Source organism: Vulpes vulpes, chromosome 2 (assembly GCF_048418805.1).
Source record: "Vulpes vulpes isolate BD-2025 chromosome 2, VulVul3, whole genome shotgun sequence".
In the NCBI taxonomy this organism is placed as follows: domain Eukaryota; kingdom Metazoa; phylum Chordata; class Mammalia; order Carnivora; family Canidae; genus Vulpes; species Vulpes vulpes.
Genome location: NC_132781.1, coordinates 16,758,174 through 16,782,643, shown reverse-complemented (window position 1 = coordinate 16,782,643; position 24,470 = coordinate 16,758,174). Strand labels below are relative to the sequence as shown.

General features: G+C 44.2%; 1 protein-coding gene across 11 annotated transcripts in view; it reads right to left on the bottom strand.

Annotated features, from left to right (window-relative positions):
* Positions 1 to 2,634: 2,634 nt before the first annotated feature.
* The window catches only part of KANSL1 (KAT8 regulatory NSL complex subunit 1), a 188,873-nt gene continuing 167,037 nt past the window's right edge, over positions 2,635 to 24,470 (bottom strand). For 3 of the 11 annotated variants that reach the window (XM_025999521.2, XM_025999523.2, XM_025999519.2), the window contains 9 exons: positions 17,466 to 17,637; positions 11,705 to 11,887; positions 11,028 to 11,216; positions 10,544 to 10,692; positions 6,638 to 6,759; positions 6,011 to 6,068; positions 5,671 to 5,783; positions 4,621 to 4,873; positions 2,635 to 4,447 (listed from right to left, as the gene is read on the bottom strand). In XM_025999521.2, coding sequence (XP_025855306.1) covers positions 4,220 to 4,447; positions 4,621 to 4,873; positions 5,671 to 5,783; positions 6,011 to 6,068; positions 6,638 to 6,759; positions 10,544 to 10,692; positions 11,028 to 11,216; positions 11,705 to 11,887; positions 17,466 to 17,637 — 1,467 coding nt within the window. In that variant the 3' untranslated portion in view covers positions 2,635 to 4,219. The remainder of the gene's footprint in view (positions 4,448 to 4,620; positions 4,874 to 5,670; positions 5,784 to 6,010; positions 6,069 to 6,637; positions 6,760 to 10,543; positions 10,693 to 11,027; positions 11,217 to 11,704; positions 11,888 to 17,465; positions 17,638 to 24,470) is intronic. The other 8 variants (XM_072746932.1, XM_072746933.1, XM_025999524.2 and 5 more) reach the window with 3 other exon arrangements.

Below are 24,470 nucleotides of genomic sequence, written 5' to 3'. Positions count from 1 at the left end.
TCCGGTTGGGCCGGGACTCGGGATTCGGGATTCGGCCCGGGGCTGCTGGGAGCCCAGAGCGGCCTCTGCAGGGCGGGAGGCTGCGCGTGCAGCCAGAGCCCCGAGCGGGGAAGCTGTGGGCCTGCGCCGGCCGCCGCTCCCGGAGGGCTGGGGAAGGGCAGGGCAGGGCAGGGCAGGGCAGGGCAGGGCAGGGCAGGGCAGGGCAGCGTGGCTCGGAGTCGGGAGCGGAGACTCGCGGCCCCGCACCGCCGCCGCCGCCGCGGGCCTGGCTCGGAGGGCTCCGGCCCCTCCCTGCGGGATGGGCTGCTGCGGACGGCACGGAGACCCGGTCGGTGCCCGCAGGGAAACTGCAAAGGGAAGCTGGCTCGCGACCTTGAATGAGGACAATCCTCCCCTTCCCAGGTCTCGGCACTCTGCCACCCGCATCCCCCACGCCCACCGTCAGCGTCCCCCGCGGGGCTGGGGGCGGATGGGCTCCGCTGCCTGGTTCCTCCCAGCCCCCCACTCCCACCTATCAGTAGTTCCATTTACATTGACTTCAGTGCGGAGCCTGTCTCCGGTTTGCTTGTGGCGCTTGGGGGGAGGGGGGAGGAACCTGTAAGGTAGTTACCGCGGGCGAGGAAGTCTTGGAGGGCAGCAGTTCAGCTGCCTCGTAACCCGTTTCTTCAGATCACCCACAGCTGCTCGAGGTCCCTGGGGCTTGGCCTTCGTGGCAGGTATCCAGTACAGCCGGCTCGCCCGGTCTCCTTCCGAGCCACGTGCAGGCCTTGCTGCCTGCACAGGAGCCTGCAGATACAGCGGCCGTCTCACGAGGGGAGGGGAGCCCCGCCAGCCTCCCATCTAAGCCGCTGGCACCTCCGTGTCACTTTTCCCACCAGCTCCAGACGTGCAGCTTGTCCTAGCAGCTGCCAAGAGCTCCTCCTTCTTCCTCTGTTCTCTGTCCCCAAGCAAAGCCAACAGGTGGGGATGAGGGTGGAGGTGGAGGTGGAGGTGGTCGGCTGGTCCCATCTACATGTCGGTGGCTTCGAGACTTCTGGTTTCTCTTCAGCTTTGAAAAGGGTTACCCTGGGCACTGGCCCAGTCTCCCCTCCTAACGGACTTCGCCCCGTGAATTTGCAATGTTGGGCAGGACAATTTCTGGCACTTGCAAGTCCCATGATTTCTTCGGTAATTTTGAGGGTGGGGGGGGAGGGACATGAAACCATCTTAGCTTAGCTTCCTGTCTGTGAATGTCCATATGGTGTATTGTGTGTTTTAACAAATGATTTACACTGATTGTTGCTGTAAAAGTGAATTTGGAAATAAAGTTATTACTGATTAAACAAGGTGTCAGTGCATGGATTCAAACGACAAAGTGACTCAAGATGTAGGATTTTTAAGTCTTTTCCCAACTTGAGCACCTCTGATCAGGAAATGTCAAGGTTGCTAAAACCTGGACATCAGGATTGAACAGCTCTCGCTGGGGCCCTGGAGGTACAAGAAGAGTTCTCAGACTTAAGTTGATTCTGATTCTGGTGCTGGCAAGTTATCCCGTTTCAAATCAAAGGGCAATACCACTGTGGCTGACCTCACAGGGCTGTGCTCGGAGTCCGTAGGACCACACCAGCGTATTCAAACCTGATGAGGCTGGGCAGGTGTAGGAGATGGTTTTCTGTCCCAGAGTCCTGGGGCTGAAGCAGAACACTAGGCCAGCCAGTCAAGTGAATGAATGGCTTGGCATTCCTCCTGGGCTTAGGGAGCTGCCTTCCTCTCTCCCTTGGATCCTTACTAGATGGGGGAAGAGGTCTGCTCCACCAGGATAGGAACACCAAGGAGCCCCCAGCAAGGCCACAAAGAAAACAAAGCAAGGCGTAGCCCATGGATATTACTGTTCTTTAGTAATTAGCTCAAGGTCCTGAGAAGGAACCCTTCGGTCTTCATATAAAGTTGCAAAAAGTTGTCTCCGCACCCTCCTCCCATCCCCTCCTGTGCTTGTTTATGCCACTGCAGGCAGAAAATGACACAGTGCAGATCTTCACCGCAGGCACAGAAGCAACAGGGCACCGGACAGACAGAAATGCTACCTCCAAACTCACGGCATTCTTTGCTAGGACCGGGGCCTCCCTGCTGGCATCAACTTGACTGCCATGACCAGTTAGAAGAAAGAGTAAAGGCGGAATCAGGCCTGCCTACTTGTCTTGTACAAAGAGAACTGAGCACTTAGCCACTTCAGAAAAATGCTACAAAATACATACATTCTCATTGACTCCAGCCCCAGAAAAAAATCGACAGCGAGAGGTCAGATTTCCATTTAGAATTGAACAATTTAGAACAGATATAAAATGTCATACTGTCGGTTTCACTAAAGGAAGGTACATCAAGAGGTGATCAATCTCTTACATCCAACAAAAAAATTACCTACAGAGATGCTGTCCTCTGGGCACCTCTTACCTTCCCCCTGACCCCCACTGCATCCTCGCCCCAGTGACCATCAGGTGACCCTGCCGGGTACCCAGTTGACAGAATGGAGACTTCTCCAAGGTTCAGAGCAAGTCCGGGCATGTAGAGGACTGCTCCAGCAGGGCAAAGGGACTAAGCCGCCATCACTGCCATAAAGACTGGGTCTGATGGCAAGAAAGGCCCAGCGACACAACATTCTGTAACTTTTTTTTTATTATTTTTTTCAATTTTTCCTTCCTTTTTTTTTTTAAGCACTAGTCTGTGCTTTGCGAACAGAATCAAGACATTAACAAAGATCAGCTTCTCTGAAGAAAAGCATTTCTATAGAACAAAGACAGCTACATGTTTCGCTGCCAATACACAGCTCAAAGCAGGAAAAGAAAATATTTACAAAATACAAGGTTTTTTTTTTTCCATTTTTGTTTTTGTTTTTTTTTTTTAACAATGCTAAAAGGGTTATTCAGAATTTTCAACCTTATAAATAGAAGAAGCACTTTATGCATAGGGATATGGTGCATTATTGTTTTTTTAAAGAAACAATGACAAACCCTTTAACTTGCAAACAGAATCAAAAAAAATCACTAATGTTGAAAATTGTGAAAAAACCCCAACCATTAAGCAGTTTGTCTACTATTTTTATACGATTACAAAATGGCAACAAAAAAAAATAAAAATAAAAATAAAGAAGTCCTTATTGCCCCCCCTTTGGTGATGTGATCATACATGAGACAGGCACAAGGTTAACCGAGGGGGTGAGGAGGGAGCGACGGGAACCACAGCTAGGACCAGACAACGTTCCACAGGCAAGGGGAGCTTGGAAGAGGCGGCCTGACACCGACGGGGAAGTGGATGTGAAGGAAACAGCACTAAATGAACCCTTGACGACAGAATTCGACAGGGGAGCTAGCTGCTCGCGTCCCTGACCCCCTAGTTTGCAGAGAAGTGGGAATGGAAGTTAAGTAGCCCTAATCCTACCTTCACAGCTGAGGACAGGTGGTAAAAATGTTCGAGTAGAAGGACTGGTGTGTCCGGATGTGTGGATGGTATGTGTAGGGGGCAGACGACAGGGCACGAAGGGGCAGGGTGGGGACCTGAGCAGCCGCAGCTAGTTACTGCAGTTAAGTCAAAACAGAGATGACCAAATGCAGAGGAGACCCCAACTAGGTCTCCAAGTTCTGGATGATAAGGGGAAGCCTTTCTGTCGACTGAGCTCAGTGAGCTCGGGTGGATTAGGGCCAAGAGGCTATGGTAGGGGTGCTCTAAGCACCAATGGCCGAGAGGGAGCCAGCCACGAGGGCCAGAGCTGGGCCAAGCCACCGATGTAGGGGAGGAAAAAGGGGAGGAGCCCAGAACGTGCTGTTCTCCCCACCCTAACCCCGGCAGCCATGCGGAGCTGGAGCTTTCCATCCTGTCTAGCTGCTCAGGCTGGTCCACCTGCCCACAGGTGCGAGGAGAGGGGGGATCATCTAACATCGCTACGTCCAGTGATTCAACAGTGCAGAGGATGTGCCAGGACCAGGCCAACAGGGTCTTATCCTGAACTTCTGTTTGCCAACTGGAGGAAGTGCTCAGGTGTGTGACAACAAAACATGGAAACCAAAACCAAAACAAAACAAAAATCAAAACAAAACAAAAAAAATACCAAAGTAGAATCTAAATTCCTTAAATTCACTAAAAACTGTGAAAATTTCCGGCATATGATGTTTGAATATCAAACGCAGAGATTTCTGAAGCTTTAATGCCAATAGTTAGTGAGTCTGTTTAGATTCTCGTATCCCGCTCATCTGTGAGTTGGACGCTGAGCTGTGACCGCTGTTGCCAAATGCCGACTCTTGAGGGGGACAACGGGAGGTGAGGTGGGTGCTACCTCCGCCTCTCGGCCAGTCTTGCTGCCTGAGGTGCGCCGAGTGCAGCGGGCTGCCCGCTCCTGCGCATCCAGCTGGTCCTCACACTCTGCCTGGGGACTGTACGCCAAGGGGAAGGTTCGCCGTTCCCACGGCTGGACAGACTGTGGGGAGACAAACTGCCACGGTGAGGAGCCAGTCCCAGCTCCACGGCACCTCCAGAAGGTCAATGTCCCCTTTAAAATGGGAGGTGAGATGCAAACCCATCTGCAGCAGGTTCTATCCGCCCCCCCTCCCCCGACCCTGCCAACCCCCACACAAAGGTAGTGCTCCTCACCTGCTCGTCCAGGCCCAGCTCTGGCGTGGAACAACGGGTGTCCTCGCTGGCTAGGTGTCGTAGAGCATCCCGAGCCACGGGAGTGAGGGGCGCCGAGTGCAGTTCTGGACTAATGGGGCTCCTAGGGGACTGGCCGTGGGAGAACTCTGACAAGGAGTGGCTGCTGCTGACATCAGGGGAGGCGGGCTGCGGGGTGGAGGGGTTGGCACTGCCCAGCTGGGGAGTCGTCCGGCCATCTGATGACCTGTAAGACCTGTACACCAGGGAGTGCAAATCTGAGTGCCTGGGTGATGAGGGGATTCCCTGGATGTTTATTTGGGGGGGTTGCATGAAAAGCACATTCCAGGCAGAGGAGCTGAGGCAGATGGACACCAACAGCCTTGGTTCCCTCCCACCGACGTGTAAAGGGGGAGGTACACAAGACCGCGATCTTAAGAACTGGGTGCAGCTATCGTCCCAAGAGGAAAGCCATGGCTCAACAATGCCAGGGGCTAATCTCTGGCACAGTGCCCAGTGAATTCACAGGGAAGGGAAATTAGTCTAGATTCTGAAAACTGTAGTCAAGGAAAAAAAGCAAAAACAAGAAAGTAATAAATCTACTTGAGAATTCCGAGGAATCCCGAGGGCTTCTGCCACTATTCACCATAAATGGAGAGAGGGCAGGCCAGTTCTTTCAAGCACGACCACAACACCCCACTCCACTATACCAAGGAGGGTAAACTTGTGAGGCCCCCAAAGCTCCTCTGGTTAAGTCACCACAACCCTCAACTGGCCCCTCAATGCTACAGACAGCTGACACCCAGAGCCTAGGAAATCACACCAAGTTTGCCACAACTGGACAGTGACCCCACTGTTTAGCAGAGGTCCAGCCATGACTGTTCATACCCTCTTTAGTTCCAACCAAATCCCGGAAACTTTTGCACTCTCAGCCTTCATCAGTGGATGGATACACCCAGCGATTGAGGAGCAGTGGCAACTCCACGGACATAGCGCTCAACCTACCACCCACCCTCCCCTTACAGGTCTGGTGACCTGTGCCTGCCCCGTCACCTGCTGCCCCGCCGCTGGGGTGGCACACTCGTGGTCCACAGCCACCGAGCCCTCTCCATTTCCTCACATTTGGCATGTAGAGCGGCGAAGGCTGCATCAGATAGGTCTTCAACCTGCAAGAGAGCAGCTTCAGTGTTCCCTCTTCCCTCCAGAAAGCAAAGTTCAAGTATGGGTAGAGCAATTCTAGAACCAACCCCAGCCCTTACTAGGTTCTTTCCCGTCAGGAAAGAAATACAGTGGGCTTGTACCTGACACCCACAGGTCTTAAGGCATTTGAGGTGTGTGTACCCACCCATGTGTGCGAGTGTGTCCTTTTAAGAGAGAAATGACAGGCTGTTACCTCCTCATTTTCCTCATCAGGACTCCCCTTCAGAGACCGAAGATCGACCTCCCGCCAGCTGCAAAATCAGGAAGGGACAATGGTGAGAGGGCAGGCCGCTATGCAGGTTGAGTGTGTCTGCTCAAGGAGAGCTGGGTGCCTGTCTATGACCCTGCCCTCTGCCCCAGCAGCCCCGTAAAGGACAGACACAGAGGGAGCTGGTTGAGAGACTGTGACAGACACAAAGGAATGGTTTACAGGAGACGAGCACGACTCAGCACCAGCTGACTACTACCCTGTGAGAGTGCATATATGGTGCTGACCAATTTCCTAAGTTGTCAATAAAAGTGAGAAATAAAGATTCACATGTGAAATCCTGCTTTGATGTGGACAACAAACTCACTACTTCAAAACATATTGTCTTGTCAAATAAACATGGCCACAGCCAGCATGTGGCTTGAGGTCTGGCTGATGCTCATACAATGGAATGCAAGAACGAGAGACAGAAGTAATTTCACTATCAGTGAAGAACTTCTCTTAAAGAGAAGACAAAACCTAAGGCTAGAACCCAAAGTGCAGGGACAAAATAAGGGGAAAGGGCAGTAACGGGAAGAAGAGGGCAAGGAACTATTTCTCGGTGGCCTCTACCTGGGAGTAAGGATCTCTTTGTACTGTAGTTTTTCTACACGAGTGGTTGCAGCAACAGACATTGGGATGACAATGTTGTTAATGTCGAATGAGCTCTCTCCCCTTCTTCTCCTCACTGGCTGCTGTAAGACAAAGGTGAATTTAAAAGGGAGGCGCAAATCTGCAAACATCAAATCATACAACTTTGGGCGGCCTGGGTGGCTCAGCGGTTTGGCGCCGCCTTCGGCCCAGGGCCTGATCCCAGAGACCCGGGATCGAGTCCTGCATTGGGCCTGCTTCTCCCTCTGCCTGTGTCTTTGCCTCTCTCTCTCTCTCCTCTCTCTCTCGCTGTGTGTCTCTCATGAATAAATAAATAAAATCTTAAAAAAAAAAAAAAAATCATATACCTTTTACATACAACGTCAAACAGGATGGCCAGCACCCAGACACCTGGTCCTGGGGCGGAGGCAGGAGCCCTGCAACAGCCCTCCCCCCTCCCCCACCACTGAGGAGACGGTCTCCTGCTACAGTGTCCTCTGGAGAGCTGCCAGGTGACCACAAGGAGGCCTTCCTGCTCACATGAAAGTCTGTTCTTTCATAGGCTCACAAGAGAGAAGACTTCTCATGAATTTTGCAGGGGTGAGCACCCTGGGGCCTCAAGATAGGTGCCACGGTTCCAACTCCACATACACCTTAACTGTGCCCCCTCCTTTATAGTCATCCTTTCTGCTTCCCCTTGTTATCTCTATCACTTAGTCCCTTAGTGGCTCCTAAAAGCAATGCTTAACTAAGCCTAGTGGGGACTCTTCAGGTTAGAGAAGTGAGTTCCCAGATCCTGAAAAGATCTCAGAGGACAGGGCCCACTCAATCGATCATCTAACCTTGGACATCATGAAAGCACATCCTTTTTGTAAATTTGAACTCTTCAGCTAAGTCTGTACCCACCATCTCCTCAGCCCTATGTGATTTCCCCTCCTTCTGGCCCTTATATTTGGGGAAGAGTGGAGAGCTTTCTAGCTCTATCAGTGGAGCTGAGTGGAGGGAAACAGAGGAAGTGGCCCTAGCTACACAGCTCAGATTCCTGGAGAAAGGAGACTTCCTTCTACAGGTTGACACAAACTCTTAGGAAAGAAGACTAACAAGGACCCAGTGTCAGAGGAGGAGGTGGGCATCTACAGCAGCTTGGAGGCAGAGGAGGATTAAAGCAGGGAGCTGAAGGCCTTGATGCAGGAAAAAGTCCACCAGCTGCTGGTGTCCAGATGGCAAACACCCCACCCTGAAACAGACACTGGCAACTAAGAGGCCAGAGGGAAACAGTGGGATGACACATGTGCTGCCATGACAACAATGAAGCTGGAAACACCTAAAGGACTGTATTCAAACCCAAGCCCCAACTGTGGTCAGCTCAGAGGGAAGGGGTCAGCAAACCAAGATGAGGAAGAGGCTGTTTCTTACAAGTAATCACCTTACTCTGTTCCTGCAGGGCAATATTAGGATTGATTCAACCCATCACTTCAGGACAGTCTTAACGTTAAAAGGCAAGGTGCTTCCTGGGCCAAGACTTTAGCTGCTGTCACCTCTGATCTCAGCCTACCCCTGTGACTTTTTCACTTTCATTTCCTTCTCTATCAAATGAGAACAGATTGCCACTGCCTCACAAATTTAGAATAACTGGAGAACTAAAATGGTTGAAAAGAATTCTGTAAATCTTGCCTGGCTGAGTTCTGTAGTTAAGGCTAGTGATCTCATACCTGAAAGCCTCTGCCACTGCCACATCTTTGTTGAAATTATATATCCCACTAACAGCAGCATACCTTAAGGAAGCCTCAAGAGATAGCTTTCCCTACATCTTGGTCAAGAATGAATGTGAAGCTGGCAGGAACAGGGGTGCTTTCCTTGAATCTTCTTGGGCCTGCTATTAGCATTTGTAAGGGAAAGAGATGGGAGTGGGCTGAAGGCAACATCCCTGGAGTTGGCCTCGTCATCAAACTTTCTACCATGGAAAAAACAAACAAACAAAAAAATAGGTCAACAGGATGGAGCCTTGCCTCCACCAGGCACTCATTTGGTCTAATTCAACTGCCCTCTCCTGATTAGAGCCAGAGAGGCAGAACAAAATGATGCGAATGGAAAGTCGTTCCTCAGAAGCAAGATAAGGAGTGCTTTGCCAAAAGAAAAGAAAGTGAAAAAGAAAAAAGAAGAAAAAAAAAAGAATAAAAGAAAAAACGAAAAATATTCTGGGGCTTCTCCTTGGACTCAAATCAGAATCTTCAAGGATTTATTTCTTTTTCAAAAGCCACTCAGAAAAAACAAAACAAAACAAAACAAAACAAAACAAAACAAAACAAAACAAAACAAACAAAAGCCACTCAGGGGATTCCGAGGTGCACACCAGCTTTTGTGAAGTGCTACCACACATACAACCCCCACCGCCCCCATTTCTCATTTTCAGTATTTGGCCTATCATTTGTCGTCTTTTTATTTTTTTTTAAGATTTTCACTTAACCAACTGAGTCACCCAGGCACCCCCATTCTTTTTATTCAGTAAATCCATACTCTTTGAAAACATCAGGCAGTGAGAGCCTTAAGAATCAGCAAAGATATAAAATTTGTACTTGACAATAAGAAAAAATTTCAAATGATCCAAGGCTTAAAGTAACGTCCTCTGGACACACGAGAGCTGGCAAGTGAGAAAACACTGAAGTCTCTCCAACTGCTGGATCAGAGCTCAGAGTTCAGACTGAAGTCCTTTAGCTGTCTGACACCCTCTAATGGATAACTGAGTTTGTGATAGATTACTACACCTATTTAGACAAATTTGTGGGTATGGGAGGTGAAGAAAGGAAGAATGAAGAGGTCATTTGGAAAAGGCTGATTTTTAAGAGCAAAGACAGAGAACACTGTGAGCCCATTTGTAAGCTTCTATGTTCCTGGATGTCCACTCTGAGGGGGACTCATAGCACCTGCACACCTACATAAGTGATCTCCTTGACGCCCAGCTTCAGGCTCCCACAGGAGTGGAACAGTGGAAGAGCCTAGCTCTGTGGTCACACTGCCTGGGTTTGAATTGCAGTCATGACCCTCACAAGTCACCTCCCTTTATGCAATTTACTTAACCTTGCAAAAAGCCTCAGTTTCCCTGCCTGGCCCTTGTGCTAAAAATCCTTAATATCACCTACATCTCAAAGGGCGTTACCATGATCAAAAGAGGTTGAACACAGGTAAAGCATGCAGAATGGACATAAGAAACACTTTATTATCCCTATCACTATTATTATAATAATCACCACAGAAAGAACCCATCAGTGGTCACCAAGCAGCTCTAGGTATGTGTCTGAGAAGGCACAGAGTGAGGAATTAAAATAGGAAATCAGCAGGAATATGTGTCTGGAATGGCTGTGCCAACAGCTTTTGGGGTAGAGAAAGGCACCGTGAAAGCTAATGAGGGTTGGAGAGCCCACCGTTCTAGGTGCGCCACCTGAAGCACCACCAGCAAGGCCCTGCCTCCTCCCCTCCCTTCCAGGTCCCCTGACAGCAGGGCCTGTTCTCAGGACTCCAGACCCACCCACAAGAGTAAAAATAAGGAAGAAGAATGCCTCCACTACTCCTAAGTATCTGTCATCTACTTGCTCCTTCTCAGGTGAACTTCTTGGACCAACAGGATTAGAGCCATGCTACTGCTGAGTGCTGGGTGAGACCTAGCCCCACAGATTGTGAATAGTCACAGACCACCTTCAGAGTCTGGCTCAGCATCAAGCTCTCCACCATGGAAACCAGGTCAAATACCAGCCCCTCTAACTTAAAAAATAACACATTATGGGGAGCTGAGTGCTCCCAAGTGTACCGGGGCTCAAACTCCCCTCCAGAGCCACCCAAGGACCTATAACCGCACAGTGGCTGTCCAGCCATCTCCACGCAGGTACTTACAGATGCGCTCGCTGCAACCTGTGGACTAGAGCTGGTGGGAGCAGAGGTGTCTGAGGAGGTGGAGAGCTGTCGCACCAAGGGGCTATGTGGTGGATGCTGGGCGGTCGCCAAGTAGCTCGAACTGCTCAAGTCTGTGTGATGCTTCAACACTGCAGAAGTCAACAAAAAAACAATATATGGCTACCTCAACTGGCTCTACTTCCAGCACAAGCTACAAATGCCAGCAATACACAGTAAAAGCAATAATGCTTTCTAAGCCTAGTGGATAAAAAGGTGAAGCAAACTGGTTGATGGGAGGTAGGGGGCTGGGCAGAGGTTGCTGCAGCAGTAAGAAGTAACCTGCATTTACAAGCGGTAGGGTCCCTCTACTCTGCCTTCCTAGAAAGTGAAGGACAAAGCTTGGGGCAATTAAGAGAAGCCCAGGCTGCCCCAGAAAGCCCTGAGCAGATGCAAATGCAGGTAGAGGTGCCGGGCCTGGCCCTACCTTCACTTCTCTCAGATGAATGGTCTCGCAATCTCATTTTGCTGTGGTTTGGGTCATGCACAGGTGGTGGTGGGTTGAGCAAGCGCTCTGCTTTTGGCGCTGTCACTCGCTCCACCATAGGCACAGCCCCCACATCGTCTAAGTGCTGCCTGTGGGTCCTGTCAGGCCGGGTTTGGTGATGGGACAGCTCTGAAGAGGGGAACAGAAAAAGAGCTGTGAAATCTTCTCTCAAACTTTTCTTATTTGAGTTCCGAGCTCTTGAGTTCTCTCTAGGCCAATGATAGACACCCAGGGCAGCAGGAGAGTCCTCTGGGACTGAAGCTCCTGGCAAATAGCACAAGGGCCAGGATAGGCCAGGCAGCCCACAGGGCCCTCAGCCAGAGAAATCTGACACCAGGCTACAGAAGATAGCCTGCCCACAGATGGAACCAATGCCATGGCACTGCTAGCTGTTCATCGAGCACTTTGGGTCTTGCCCCGAGATGCGTGGTGTCTGGTATATCTTTCAAAATCCATCTGAGAACATCCAAGACAAGTAGAAATAGACTGTGAGCTGAATTTGTATCAGTCAGTTGCCTCTCCCAACCCCAATATACCACCAGAGCAAACAGTAACTGGAGAATATAAAAGAAATAGAGAAATAATTGAAGGACTTAAGTCAGTCCCCTGAAACTTACTGGCTGTTGTTAGGAAGGAGTTGACCAACTTGTGCCTGTCTTTACGAGTTGGATCTGGCAGGCTGCCTGGCATGGGTGCTCTGTGCTTAAGTGAAAACTTTTTGGGAGGTTTGATTTTGTCAAAAGGCTTGTTCTGCCACTGAGATTTCAGCATGCTCTGGAAGTGCAGGCTTGTGGGAACATCTGCAAGAAACATGAAACACTGCAGGTTAGTCCAGACACCTGGCCTCTGGGCTCCTCTCTCAAGAACTGAGATGTGTTTACCAGTAACCGGCTCTCCATTGGGCAGGGATCTACACACACCCTTCTTCTATTTGCTCAGTGACATGACCCAGTAGGGCAAGCACTGTCATATGGAAGATCTGTTTATCTGAACTTCACTGAAAGTCATTCCTTTACTCACCAGCAAGTCGATTCTGCCTTTTATTTTCAAGTTAAACATCCCATCTTAAAAACACCTTTTGGTAGATCAATGGAGTTTTCTAGACACTAAAACATTTAAACCTAATCCTATCAACACAGTTAATCAGGATATATTCATTCAACAAATATTTATTATCTACTGAGTACTATCTGCCCTCTCCTAGCTCCTTACCTCTCACCTAGAGATTTTTTTTTTTAAAGACTATTTATTCATGAGAGACAGACACACATACACAGAGGCAGAGACACAACACAGAGGGAGAGCAAGCTCCATGCAGGAAGCCCGATGTGGGACTTGATCCCACCTGAGCCAAAGGCAGATGCTCAACCACTGAGCCACCCAGGCATCCCTTACCTAGAGATTTCTTTTTTCGCTGATTAGTTAATATTCAATATCAAAATTAATCTTTTAAACAATAGTTTTTACTATTTTTTTGTTTTACCATTTCTTCTATCATTTCATTTTTTATTTTCCTGAGAATGTGTCCTTGAGTAATTTCTTTAGAAAAAGTATTTCTAGACTGAAACCATTTTTCTCTCAGACCTTTCTTTAAAGCTGTCACTCAACTGTATTCTAACCTCTGGTGCTGTAGATAAAGTGGAATCGGATTCTTCCTTGTAGGGTTTGTTTCTTCTTTTAAGCTTTTGCAAAAAGCCCAAAAAACAAAAGAGCTTGTTGTGTATTACACTGTCTCTACAGATCAATCTGGGGAGAAGTGCCTTTTGTTCTGCCATCAATACCAAGTTTCTCAATCCATGAATGTGGTATATCTATTAGTTTTTCTTTAATTTCCTTTCAGCAGTGTTCGGCAGTTTTCATTTTATTGGCCTTATACTTGAGAATTAATTAACTTACAACATGTATCTCATTTTGGTGTAAACATCATTATGCTCTGTTTTAAAATATAAAACATGTTCATTCAAACACCCTTTCCCTATAGTATATACCATGGATTTCATGACACTTTAGGGACAAATGTGAACATTAGGCTTCTCACAACTGGAATGAACATATATCCCTGAATGAATAAAATAGTTCTGTTCTCAGGGATGCTTTCCCCCAATGGGCAAGGAACCTCAGCACCAGATATTATTTTCTAGTTCTGAGAATAGACCACTGGACCTTATGGCAGTCAAACAAGCTAAGAAAACTACTAAAGTTTTAAAGATAATAAATATTTGCTGTATGTCCACAAGTACTGAGATATAGTATGTGAGGGCAGTGCTGTCTTCTGAAAAAAAAAAAAAAATTTATTTTTGCATAATCATGCTTTCTTTTCCATACTTAAAAACAAATTCATCTATCCCAACCTTTAAAATATAAAGGTCAGCATTCAGCAACCTGAAAGCTAGGGAGATACTAACCAGACCACATATTCCTCCTAATCTTTCCACTCTTCCCCCAAGCCCCTCAATAAACTTGATTGGGGTTTGATTCCCCCCCCCCCCAAAGAAAGTCAAATGTTTAAATGTTTAAATGTTAAATGTTTAAAAAAAGGATTTCCCATTAATAATCAAAAATTGAATTGACATATTACTGGTAAATATTTTTTTGTTGCAATTCAGAATGGTTAGGGAAAAAGGTATGTAGAAAGTAAAACATTGTCTGGAGGTACTCTGAAAGCTGGGCTATGCTGAATGTCTAAAGGGCCTCAGAAAGGGGAAAACACTTCCTCTATATCCCAGGACACCCCTTATCAACAGAAAAATTGGCAAAGTCTATATAATGGGACAACAAAAGACTGATGATTTCATTTTTTTTTTTTTTCCTTTTATTTTCCCTTGTCATTGCTTTCCCAAACCTGAAAATTAAGCCAGGAAAAAAGAAGGTAGGAAGGAATATGAGCGACCTGATTTATAATGGAAAATAGCACTGGACTGGAAATAAGTAGGCCTGGATTCAGGTCCTAATTCCATCACTGAGTAAAACGTGAAAATAAGAACAATCCACTTAGCCGGATTTTAGCTTTATCTGTAAAATGAGGTGGCAGGCCTAGGTCTGGGCAGGTAACATCTCAGCACATATGTTCTAGCTCTCCCTCTGCTGCAGGCAAAAGCTAAACTCATAACACTCTTTCCTACTGCACCCTAAGACCTCAGGTGCATCTTAAAAAATTACGGAGTTAAGTCCAGAAAGCCAATATCAATCAATAAGAGTAAGCACACGTTATCTCAGACTCCAGCTCCATACCTAATCCCCTCCCCTCACCTGAATGCTCTGAAGTAGAAGCTGCTACAATTGGAAGAATACCACCTTGTGCCTTGGAGTTGAGATATTCAGCACAATCAAGAGCAATTTCCCCTATAAACCCAATGAAGAAGCAGTTAGGGATAATAATAAACTGCTGAAAGGACTCAGGCTGTTATACTTTGGTAGAAGTATGCTATGTGTTTAACTGCTTTCATATAAGAGTGAACAGGAAGTCAGTTAAATCTCCCAGTTAATGAACAAAAATGATCTCTTAGGAAATGCTGGTCTGAGTTCATGCTCTAAGTAGAAGTAATAACACCTGAGATCCATGTAGAACTAAAGGGCTGAAATGGATTAGATATGCAGGACCTGAAAGTAAGCAATGAAAAAGTATGAAATGGAAGAGAACACAACAGGGACCCATTCAGCTAAAGGACTTCAGATGTTCCATACCCACATAGGCCATGCCATTAAAGTGCCATTATCAAAGGAGAGGGTGCAGATGCTTGATAGGGTCAATAACAGGAAAACAGAAGTGTTAAAACAGGAAATAGGAAATAGAAGGAAACTAACATCATTTTAAGTTACTACTACCTCAGACAAAATGAAAACACCTTGACTTCATGCTCACCGGGGTCTGACATTCCATGATTCACTTGACTGTTTTGCTCATTACTTTCCACCATTTTCTCAAGCAAATTTTCTATAATACTCACTTCCTCCTCCTGCTGGTAAACTGCAGTAGACTTATATCTACCAGTCTTGGTAAACTCTCTCAAAATAGCATAGATCTTCAAAGGCCAGCAGGTGGTGCTCTTATGAAGCCTAAATTCAAGTTAACATTCTTTCCACAAAGGTTTAAACATCCTTTTTATTTCAAGCTAAGGATTAACTGGCTTGATAAGGAAGCAAGCTCCTCCTCCCTGGAGTACTAAAGAGTTATCACACCCTAAAGCCTCCACCTTCCCGCCAGGCACACAGCTCCTCAAATTCTTTCATCTCTAGCCACACTTAATGTGAACAGCTGAGGTGTATGGTTGACATGGAGGACAGAACTTTAGGATTAAAAGCTGCAGTTGGTCACCACCCTACCTACAAACTGGTTAGGAAACATTACTAAACTACTTGAAAATCCTGCCATCTCTAAGTACCTTCTAGAGAAGAGGCTGTAAACGGATGGTCAAGAGGTCAGGTGCATGTGTGTTTGACCCACCACAATATTACACTAGCTGCTAATCTTCACTCTTACTTACTATTCTACACAATGATATATGGATATCTCAATATTTAGAAGGTGCTATTCACACAGAATAATGGTGCCCTCTGGAGTTGGGCATCTTTGTGAAAATCTTACAAATTTACAAACATTTGGTATGTGGTATTTGTTTGGATCAAAGCAAAATTATCCCAACAAAAACAATATTAGATATGGTAACTGTGTTCCCCAGGTCAATCCATAAAGTCTAATTTATCCACAGGCAAATATGTTCATACATCCTACTTGAAATAATAAAATATTTATATTCTCCTTTACAGTCTTGTAAGGAGATTTAATGACCAACTCTCTTGCCCAAGCCACAGTATCATGGTAAGGAGCTATGCGAGACAGGGAGACAGAAAAAGTACTTAAAGGCAGGCAGGAAAGTGAAGACCAGAGAAAGGAACCTCCCCATATTTCCTTCCGTTCTCCATCAGTGCTAACTACAGCTGCTTGAAATGGGATGGAGTAGGAAGTGTAAGAGCAGTAGTTGTCAGGCAAACAGTCTGAGCATATGTGACTAGGCGATGAGGAAGGCAATTCACAACTGTATGTGGTAACGCTGTTGACAAATGATCACCATGTTTATAAGCCGATAGCGAGAATGGAAGAGGCTTTATCAGAATCAGAATTAACTACAGGCTTCAGGCTTCTTTACTCAAATATGAGACCACACAATTCAACACTGTGATCCTAGGAGAGTAAGCCAAGAAGTATTTCTAAGTCTTCCTGATGGCTCCATCTGCAGTCAAAGTCTAGGAATGCACAGAAAACTGATTTCTCTATTTTATTAACCTGGCGGGGAAGAAGCATGTTACAGTGAAACGAAGGACAGGCACCAGATGACTCGAATTTATAAATTCAGTAGCCATTCAGCCTGAGAAAAAGCACTTTTCTAAGCCTTTTCTTGATCTACCGAACTGAAGTTTAACACCTTACAAGTTTACTGAGAAGTAAATAAAACAAAGTACAAGGAAGGTACTTTGAAAACCAAATAAAATTTTAAGTTGTATGAGCTGTAATCCAAATGGCAAGAGAAGGTAAAAGCCAATGAACTCTGAATCTGAAGTAGACAGGAAGATGTGTTACTGTTTTCTCTTTATGTTCTAAAGTTTATTTTACTGTTCCACCACTCCCCACCTAAAATAAAATCCTGCCAGCTTGCCATCCACATGGTCCAAAGGTTTACTTTTTCTTAAAGGGGCAGATGTAAATAATTTGGGCTTTGCAGGCCACACTCTCTGTTTAGTCTGGGTTGCAACTACGTAATGCTGCTGCCACTGTAGCAGAAAAGTAGCCACTGACAATATGTACACAAATGAGCATGGATGTGTTCTAATAAAACTTTATTTATATAAAAAAAAACATCACTGACACCCTAGTCTACAGAATACCCTATTCTGTTTGATAGTCGATCAAACACAGGATTACTATAATCCCTTCTCCTTTATCTGTTCTTCAAATGATTGAAATTTTTTTGCCTACTCAAATCCTGCAACAGCTTCAGGACTTCTTATCAGAACTCCCTTGACCGTAAGAAAGAGTTTGATCTAATATTCCTGCTACCATGTGACTTCTAGTAAAAGTGGAAATATTTAGTGGAAAACTTGGGACCATACTGTAAGCAAAACTAGGCAAGGTTTTATTTTCGGTCAGGAGCCACTTGAAAGGCTGGGGGACCATCTCTCTCCTGGCAAGTTGTAATCTTTTAGTGGCACATTTTGGTCTGCTGGATCTGCTGTACCCTATATCTGCAAAATTCTAAGAGATTCTGTTGGCTGAAATTGATACCTTGATAGTACCTGGGTTGTACCAGCATCCTGGTTGATTTTCTGTCACTTTGAAGCCTTTAAGTCTCTTTTAAAGTTTATATTGTGTGGCTTTCTTACCATCTGGAAATGCTAGGACTGGGTGAACACAAGAGTCCAACTGGGAAAGGCGTTCCAACAGAGGGGCTTCATAGTGAATTTCTGGAGGCATGGTGATGGTGCTGCCTGAGCCACACAGTGCGCAGGAGGGGTTCACATCACAGCCAGAGCGCATTGTGCTGTTCCGGTGAACCTGTGAAGAGCCAAACAGAACTGACAGTTCAGTGACTGCTAAAAAACAGCTCTCTCTCATTATCCCAAAGATTCAAAAGGGCCTTTCTATATGCCACTAATAACCAGAAGTTCAATTAGTTTGTTAAAAGATTCCCTTTTGTCCAACAAGCTAACCTTCAAAGTAATTAAGTAAACCTGCTGCTTCTTCAATGATGAAATCCAGTTACTTGGAGCCGGAGCCCTAAGCACTTATCTAGGTACCAAACTCGTGAGTTTAAAGCTATTGCAGCTGTGCTGAGGACACCTTATAAAACCTGAAGGTTTCTACCATCTTGATAGTTTTCAATGGTCCCTAAGATGAATAGTTGGCACTTGATTCCCAGATGGACATGACTTGCTCTCTGGCAATTTCATGCACTTAGGAGCCTGAATAAACCAATCATATCTCTCCTGTTCTTTTCACAACTCCTAAAGACTTTCAGGTGGTCTCAAAACAAGGTCGCTAGTTTCCCTGGATTACACACAGAAATCATTAGCCACTTTTTAACCTAGCCTAAGACTCACGACTATAAAGTTCATGCCTAAGTAATGAAAATAAATTTGGTATGGGGAGTATTCACACCCTAGTCTTTATATGTTACATTAAATCCAAAGGGCTAGAAATTATTCCCATTAAACTTCTTCTGTACACATGTGGGCAGGATAAGAACCTCTTCTGCTAAGTCCACAATAAAATGTAATCTAACTCTTCAAAAGACAATATTGTTTTTTTAAAAAAAGTCTCTCCCCTCTCCCACAATTTTATACTTTGAGGAATGAACTTCAGGTCTTACTGAATGCAGGATCCCTAGCTTCTAGTGTTAGGACAACACAAGTCTGGCATGTGCTAAATCATGACCCATAAAAAGTCATTTGGACCGCAATACCGTCCTAGAAGAAAAGGACCTGCCCGCAGAACAGCACCATGAGAAGGGGATGCTCTGAGCAAGGTAGTATTGTCATAAAAACAAAACGGTAGCATGGAAACTCTGCTAGCAAAAAGGCAACAATTGCAAGAGTTGTATTTAGTTTCCGCACAAACATCTCTTGAAAGCTATCTGCCTTTACAGACATATACAGGGAAGAGATAAATAGGAGAACAATGTGGTCTTTATCAACATTCCCCAACTGCCTTCATCATGCAACCACATAGATGGGCAGCATGCAAAGAAGGTATGGTGAAGGTTAGACTGGGCAATATGGACAAAAGTAAAAGAACTCTAATAAGCTGCAGTTGTAGATGCCACTGAAAGGGAATTATACCAATTAAACATGGCACTACTGTGTAGACAACATTAACCGGTACTGTTTTGGGAAGAAATATCCCTTGCACTCTGTTTTAATCAGGGCTGGATTTCTGAGAGAGAACATTTTGAGAAAGAGAGCTGATAGAGAGTTGAGAGAGAGCTGGTGGCAGAGATGAAAACCACAGAAGACACAGTAAACGAATGGGAGGATTTAGGTAATTAGGCAGGATCTAGAAATTGCACCAAAACTTAAAACATTAAAAAGAGATTAGAAATATATACCAACATCAAAATAATAGATCTTAAAATGGAGGTATGTTTTTCCCTCATAAACTAACCCACTGCATCAATTAGTTGTCTGTATGAAAAACAAACAACATTCCATTTATGGCTGTAGTGTAACTTAAGTCAACAGCCAATAGATCAGATGTAGAATAAAAAGAATATGGCAAAAATAAAGTAAAACTAAGGGAAGAGGTTAAGCTAACAGCTGACAATTGTCCAGAGAGGAAACAGATGCAAGAAACAGCAAATTTAAGAGCTGTTTTTTGGGGGTTTTCCTTTTCCTTCTTCCTAAACCCACTTTCAAGGGTGGAGTGGACAGGAACAGATCAACGAATCAAGTAAACTGTTAAGACTGGCTTAATGAAAAGAAAAAGAAATGCAAACATGTAAGAACCCCAAAAAGCACTATTTAAGTGAAAAACTAGGAACTTTGTGTGTATATATGTAATATGTGTGTACACAGTATGCATTTCTGTGATGTTTAAATGTTATATATTTTTGTGTTACATCTAAGAAGGGAATACCCTATGTATGCCTAAAAAAATGTAGAGGCTCAGACAAGTCTATTTCCTTGGTGAAATCTTTAAAAACATTAAAGAACAGATAACTTTTTATTCAATTAAGATGGCTGATACCAAAATAAAGAAATTAGAACTCTACTGTCCTTTCATAAAAATAAAATTCTAACTTAAAACTTGACAAAGGCTTTGTGCACACGTGTAACTTAAACATCAATCTCACTTTTGAACAAGTCTGTAAAGTAAAATATTAATAAATATAACCTAGGAGTATATATAAAAAGTATCACGAGGTACCTGGGTGCTCAGTTGGTTAAGCTGCTGCTTTTGGCTCAGGTCATGATCTCAGGGTTTTGGGATCAAGCCCTGAGTCAGGCTCCCTGCAGAAAGAGGAGTCTCCCTCTCCCTCTGCACCCCTCCCCCACTCGTGCTCTCTCAAAGTTTAAAAAAAAGGTATCTTAAATATAATTTATTGAAATGTAAGTTTTTGAACTATTTTGAAGGATAGTTTGGACAACTTTAAAATGACTTCATTCACACATGCTTTGCATAAATCTACAGTTAGAATTTATCCTATGGATATATTTATTAACTACACAAAGACACACATTCACATAGAAATAAGATGCCAAACTGTATACATGAACCTATTTTTAAAAAGATTTAATTTGTTATTTGAGAGAGAGAATGAGAATGAGCAGGGAGGAGGAGCAGAAGGAGAGGGAGAAGCCGACTCCCACTGAGCAGGGAGCCCACTGAGGGGCTCCATCTCAAGAACCTAAGCAGAAGGCAGATGTTTAACTGACCGAGTCACCCAGCCACCCCAGAACCTATCTTTTTAGATCACAACATGTATCTTATAAGAAAATAATTTTAAAAAATCACAACAAATATAAACAACCAAACCTGAGCAAGTGGAGATTTGCTTCTGGATATCAGGATTATTCAATATCAGTATATCCATTAATATAATTTCATTTGTATATTTAATTGCTTACTCAACTTCACTTAGATGTTTTAACAGGTACCTCAGTTCAAAACTGAGCTCCTGCTCTTCCCCATTTCTAGCTGTTCAGTGCTAAATCTCTGAACTCATCCTAAAACTCCCTTCTTTTACCATACCCCATTATCCAATCATGAAATCCTGTAGTCTCTACCTTCTAATTGTATCCAGAATCTGACCACTTTATACCACCTCAACTGCAATCACCCTGGTCTTAGTATCTTTTCTCATATGAATTCTTTTGGTGGGAGGGCAGAAGGGGGAGAGAAGGAGGGAGGAGAAGGGAGGGGGAGGGGGGGGAGAAAGGGGAGAGGAAGGAGGAGGGGGAGGGGGAGGGGAGGGAGAGGGGAAGGGAGAGGAGGAGGGGGAGAGGGGGAAGTGAGAGGGAGAGAGAAAATCTTAAGCAGGCTCCAAACCCAGCACAGAGCCTGACATGTGTCTTGATCTCATGACTTAGAGATCATGACCTAAGCCGAAATCAAGAGTTGGATGCTTAACTGACTAAGCCACCCAGGTGCCTCTCTCATGTGTATTTCTTAAATAACTCCTAGCTTATCTTCCTGTTTGCCCCCTCCTTCTGACTAACAAAAATACAGTTGTAGGGGTAACCTTGGTTCATCAGTCCTTAGCTCATAATGTTCCAATGGTACCCTGTCTCATAAGGAATAAGAGCCAAAGTTCTTGCAATGGTGTGCAAAAAAAGCTTTATTCCATCTGTCACCTCTATCCCCTCTCTGACCTCATTTCCTTTTACTTCCTGTTTCTCTCCTTGCTCACTCTACCATTGCTATTTCCTCAATATGGTAGGCAAAATTCCAGATCATGAGCCTTTCCATCGTTATTCCTCTCTCCTGTCTTTTTCTGAAATGTCACCTTCTTAAAAATAACTGTAATTTAAAAACATACAAGTGAAAAAAAAGATTCTATTCTTGACTGTTAACAGTAACAAAAAAGGGGATCCCTGGGTGGCGCAGCGGTTTGGTGCCTGCCTTTGGCCCAGGGCGCGATCCTGGAGACCCGGGATTGAGTCCCACATTGGGCTCCAGGTGCACGGAGCCTGCTTCTCTCTCTCCCAACTATCATAAATAAATAAATTTAAAAAAAATAACAAAAAATACTATAGAACTTGTAAACTTAAAGCTTTTTAAAGCTGTTAATGATTAAGAAAGAAAGATTTACACAAATAATCTTAAAACTGTAACTGAAAGAATATATACTTAAAGGGAAAAGTCCCCATAAAATTTCTGATAAGCAAAAATAGAAGGGAGTGACTTGCTCTAATATATATCAAAATATTTTAAAGTTACAGTAATTAAGTCTGCTACAGAAAATTTAAACAGAGACCTAGACCAAAGTATACATGAGAGCTTAATATGTAACAAAGGTGATATTTCTAAATGAATTAGTTTTAAAAAATGGAAAAGATGACCAATGGAAAACTGTGCTTTCACAGCTTTTCACTTCCACAGTCTAGGGATCACTCAAGACTCCTACAGAAAACATGCCTTCCTCACTCCTGCCCCAGATGAGCTCACTGCGAAATTACAAAGTAGACAAAAAAAAACAGACTGATGTGAGGTAGTCAGTAGATGCAAAAATGGGGAGAATTTGTTCTCAAACTAGAAATGGAGTAATTTTTTAAAAGTGATTTCTAAGCCCAATATGGGAGCTAGAACTCAGGACCCCAAGATCAAGAGTCACATGTTCTACTGAGCGAGCCAGCCAGGGGCCTCTGGAAATGGAATAATCTGAAAGCAATTTTACAGTACATATATTAAAGCTGTTCAAAAAGATAAAGGACGGAACACCATAAAAGACTAGGAAAGGATGAAAACAAAACAAAAAAAAAGGGATGTTTCTATAAGCAACCATAAACAAATTTTCAATGAAAAGCACACACTGAAGTTAAAAAAAACCAACCAACCAACCAACCCACAAAAAACCAAACAACTGACAAGTTTAATAGTGAACTAAACATAGCTGGAGAGAAATCTGATGAACAGAAGAAACAGTCACAGAAGACTACAGAGAACAACAGCAAGACAGGGGTGGAAATACGAAGAAAAAAAATGTAGAAGAGAGAATGAAACGATCTATGACAATCTATATATAAATATATATATATACACTATATTAAGGAGGAAAAGAGAGGGAAAATTTAAAGAAATAATAAATTTCAAATTTAAAAACTCAAGACAGACAAGAACTCTCAGAATGAGGGTACAAGCTAAGACCAAAGTGGCTAAAAATTAACTCATACATCTAAATATGCCCCTTGTTACTGCAAAACATGGAAACAAAACTCAAAGTACTGGGGCTGAAAGAAGATACACATAAACTATAGAGGAATGAGAAACTGACATCAGAATTTTCATCAACAATAAATACTGGAACGCAATGCAGTATCTTCAAACTGAATAAAAAATTTTCCATGCAGTTAAACCATCATTCAAGAATAAAGGCAATTTATAACGGCAATTACACATACGTATATATTTACACACAAAACAGTATGTAAAGGTTGACTTGACAATTTACTAGACCCTTGTTAGAAGGCTACTGAAGGAAGTGTTCAGCAAGGACAGAGTGGGATGGCAACCATGAACAAGAATGGCAAATGTGTTGGTCAACAGAACTATGAATTCACAGATGACTAATTTGGTAAGTATTTAAAAACAAGGTAACTGGGGTGGCCTGGCTGGCTTAGCTGGTAAGGCATAGGACTCTTGATCTCAGGGTTGTGAGTTCAAGCCCCCACGTTGGGTGTGGAGCCTACTTAATAAAATTAAAGACTTAATTAACCCAATAGCAGAAGAGCTCCCCCCCACTCCGCAAAAAAAACAGGCACAGAGAAGGCAAGACTTAAAAATTATGAAAGCAATGATTCCAAATCTAATAGTAATCAGAGAAATGTAAATGTTTAACTCCTCTGCTAAAACAAACCGTCATACAAAAAGTGAAAACAAAGGGACGGAAAAAGATCTATCTACTAAGTACTTACCTACCAAGACACGTATTTATTTATTTGTTTATTTTTTAAATTTTATTTATTTATTCATGAGACACACACACACACACACACACACACACAGAGAGAGAGAGAGAGAGAGAGAGAGAGAGGCACAGACACAGGCAGAGGGAGAAGCAGGCTCCATTCCATGCAGGGAGCCTGACGTGGGACTCGATCCCAGGTCTCCAGGACCACACCCGGGACTGAAGGTGGCGCTAAGCCACTGAGCCACCCGGGCTGCCCCAAGACACCTATTTAAAGTAAAATCATTACTGCAGACCAAAAGGGGAACACAATGATGAAAGAAAAGATAGCAAAAACAAATAAAAACCATTAATTTGTATGTATCTAAGGGGAGATGGGGAAATAAGAGAGGTTGTTTAAAAGTATAAACTTGTAGTAGATAAGTCCTGGAGACCTAACACATGGTATAGTGATTACAGAGACAACAGTACTATATTATAAATATGGGAAGAGACTAGACCTCAATTATTTCCACTTTAAGAAAGAAATGATAATCATATGGCATGATAGAGGTGTTAGTTAAGGCTGGAATTGGCAGACATATCAATGACCAGATCAACACGTATACCTTAAATTTGCACAATAGTATATACCAAATACTTTTTCTTTTTTTTTTTTTTTAAAGATTTTATTTATTCATGAGAGACAGAGAGAGGCAGAGACACAGGGAGAGGGAGAAGCAGGCTCCATGAGGGAGCCCAACATGGGACTCGATCCTGGGTCTCC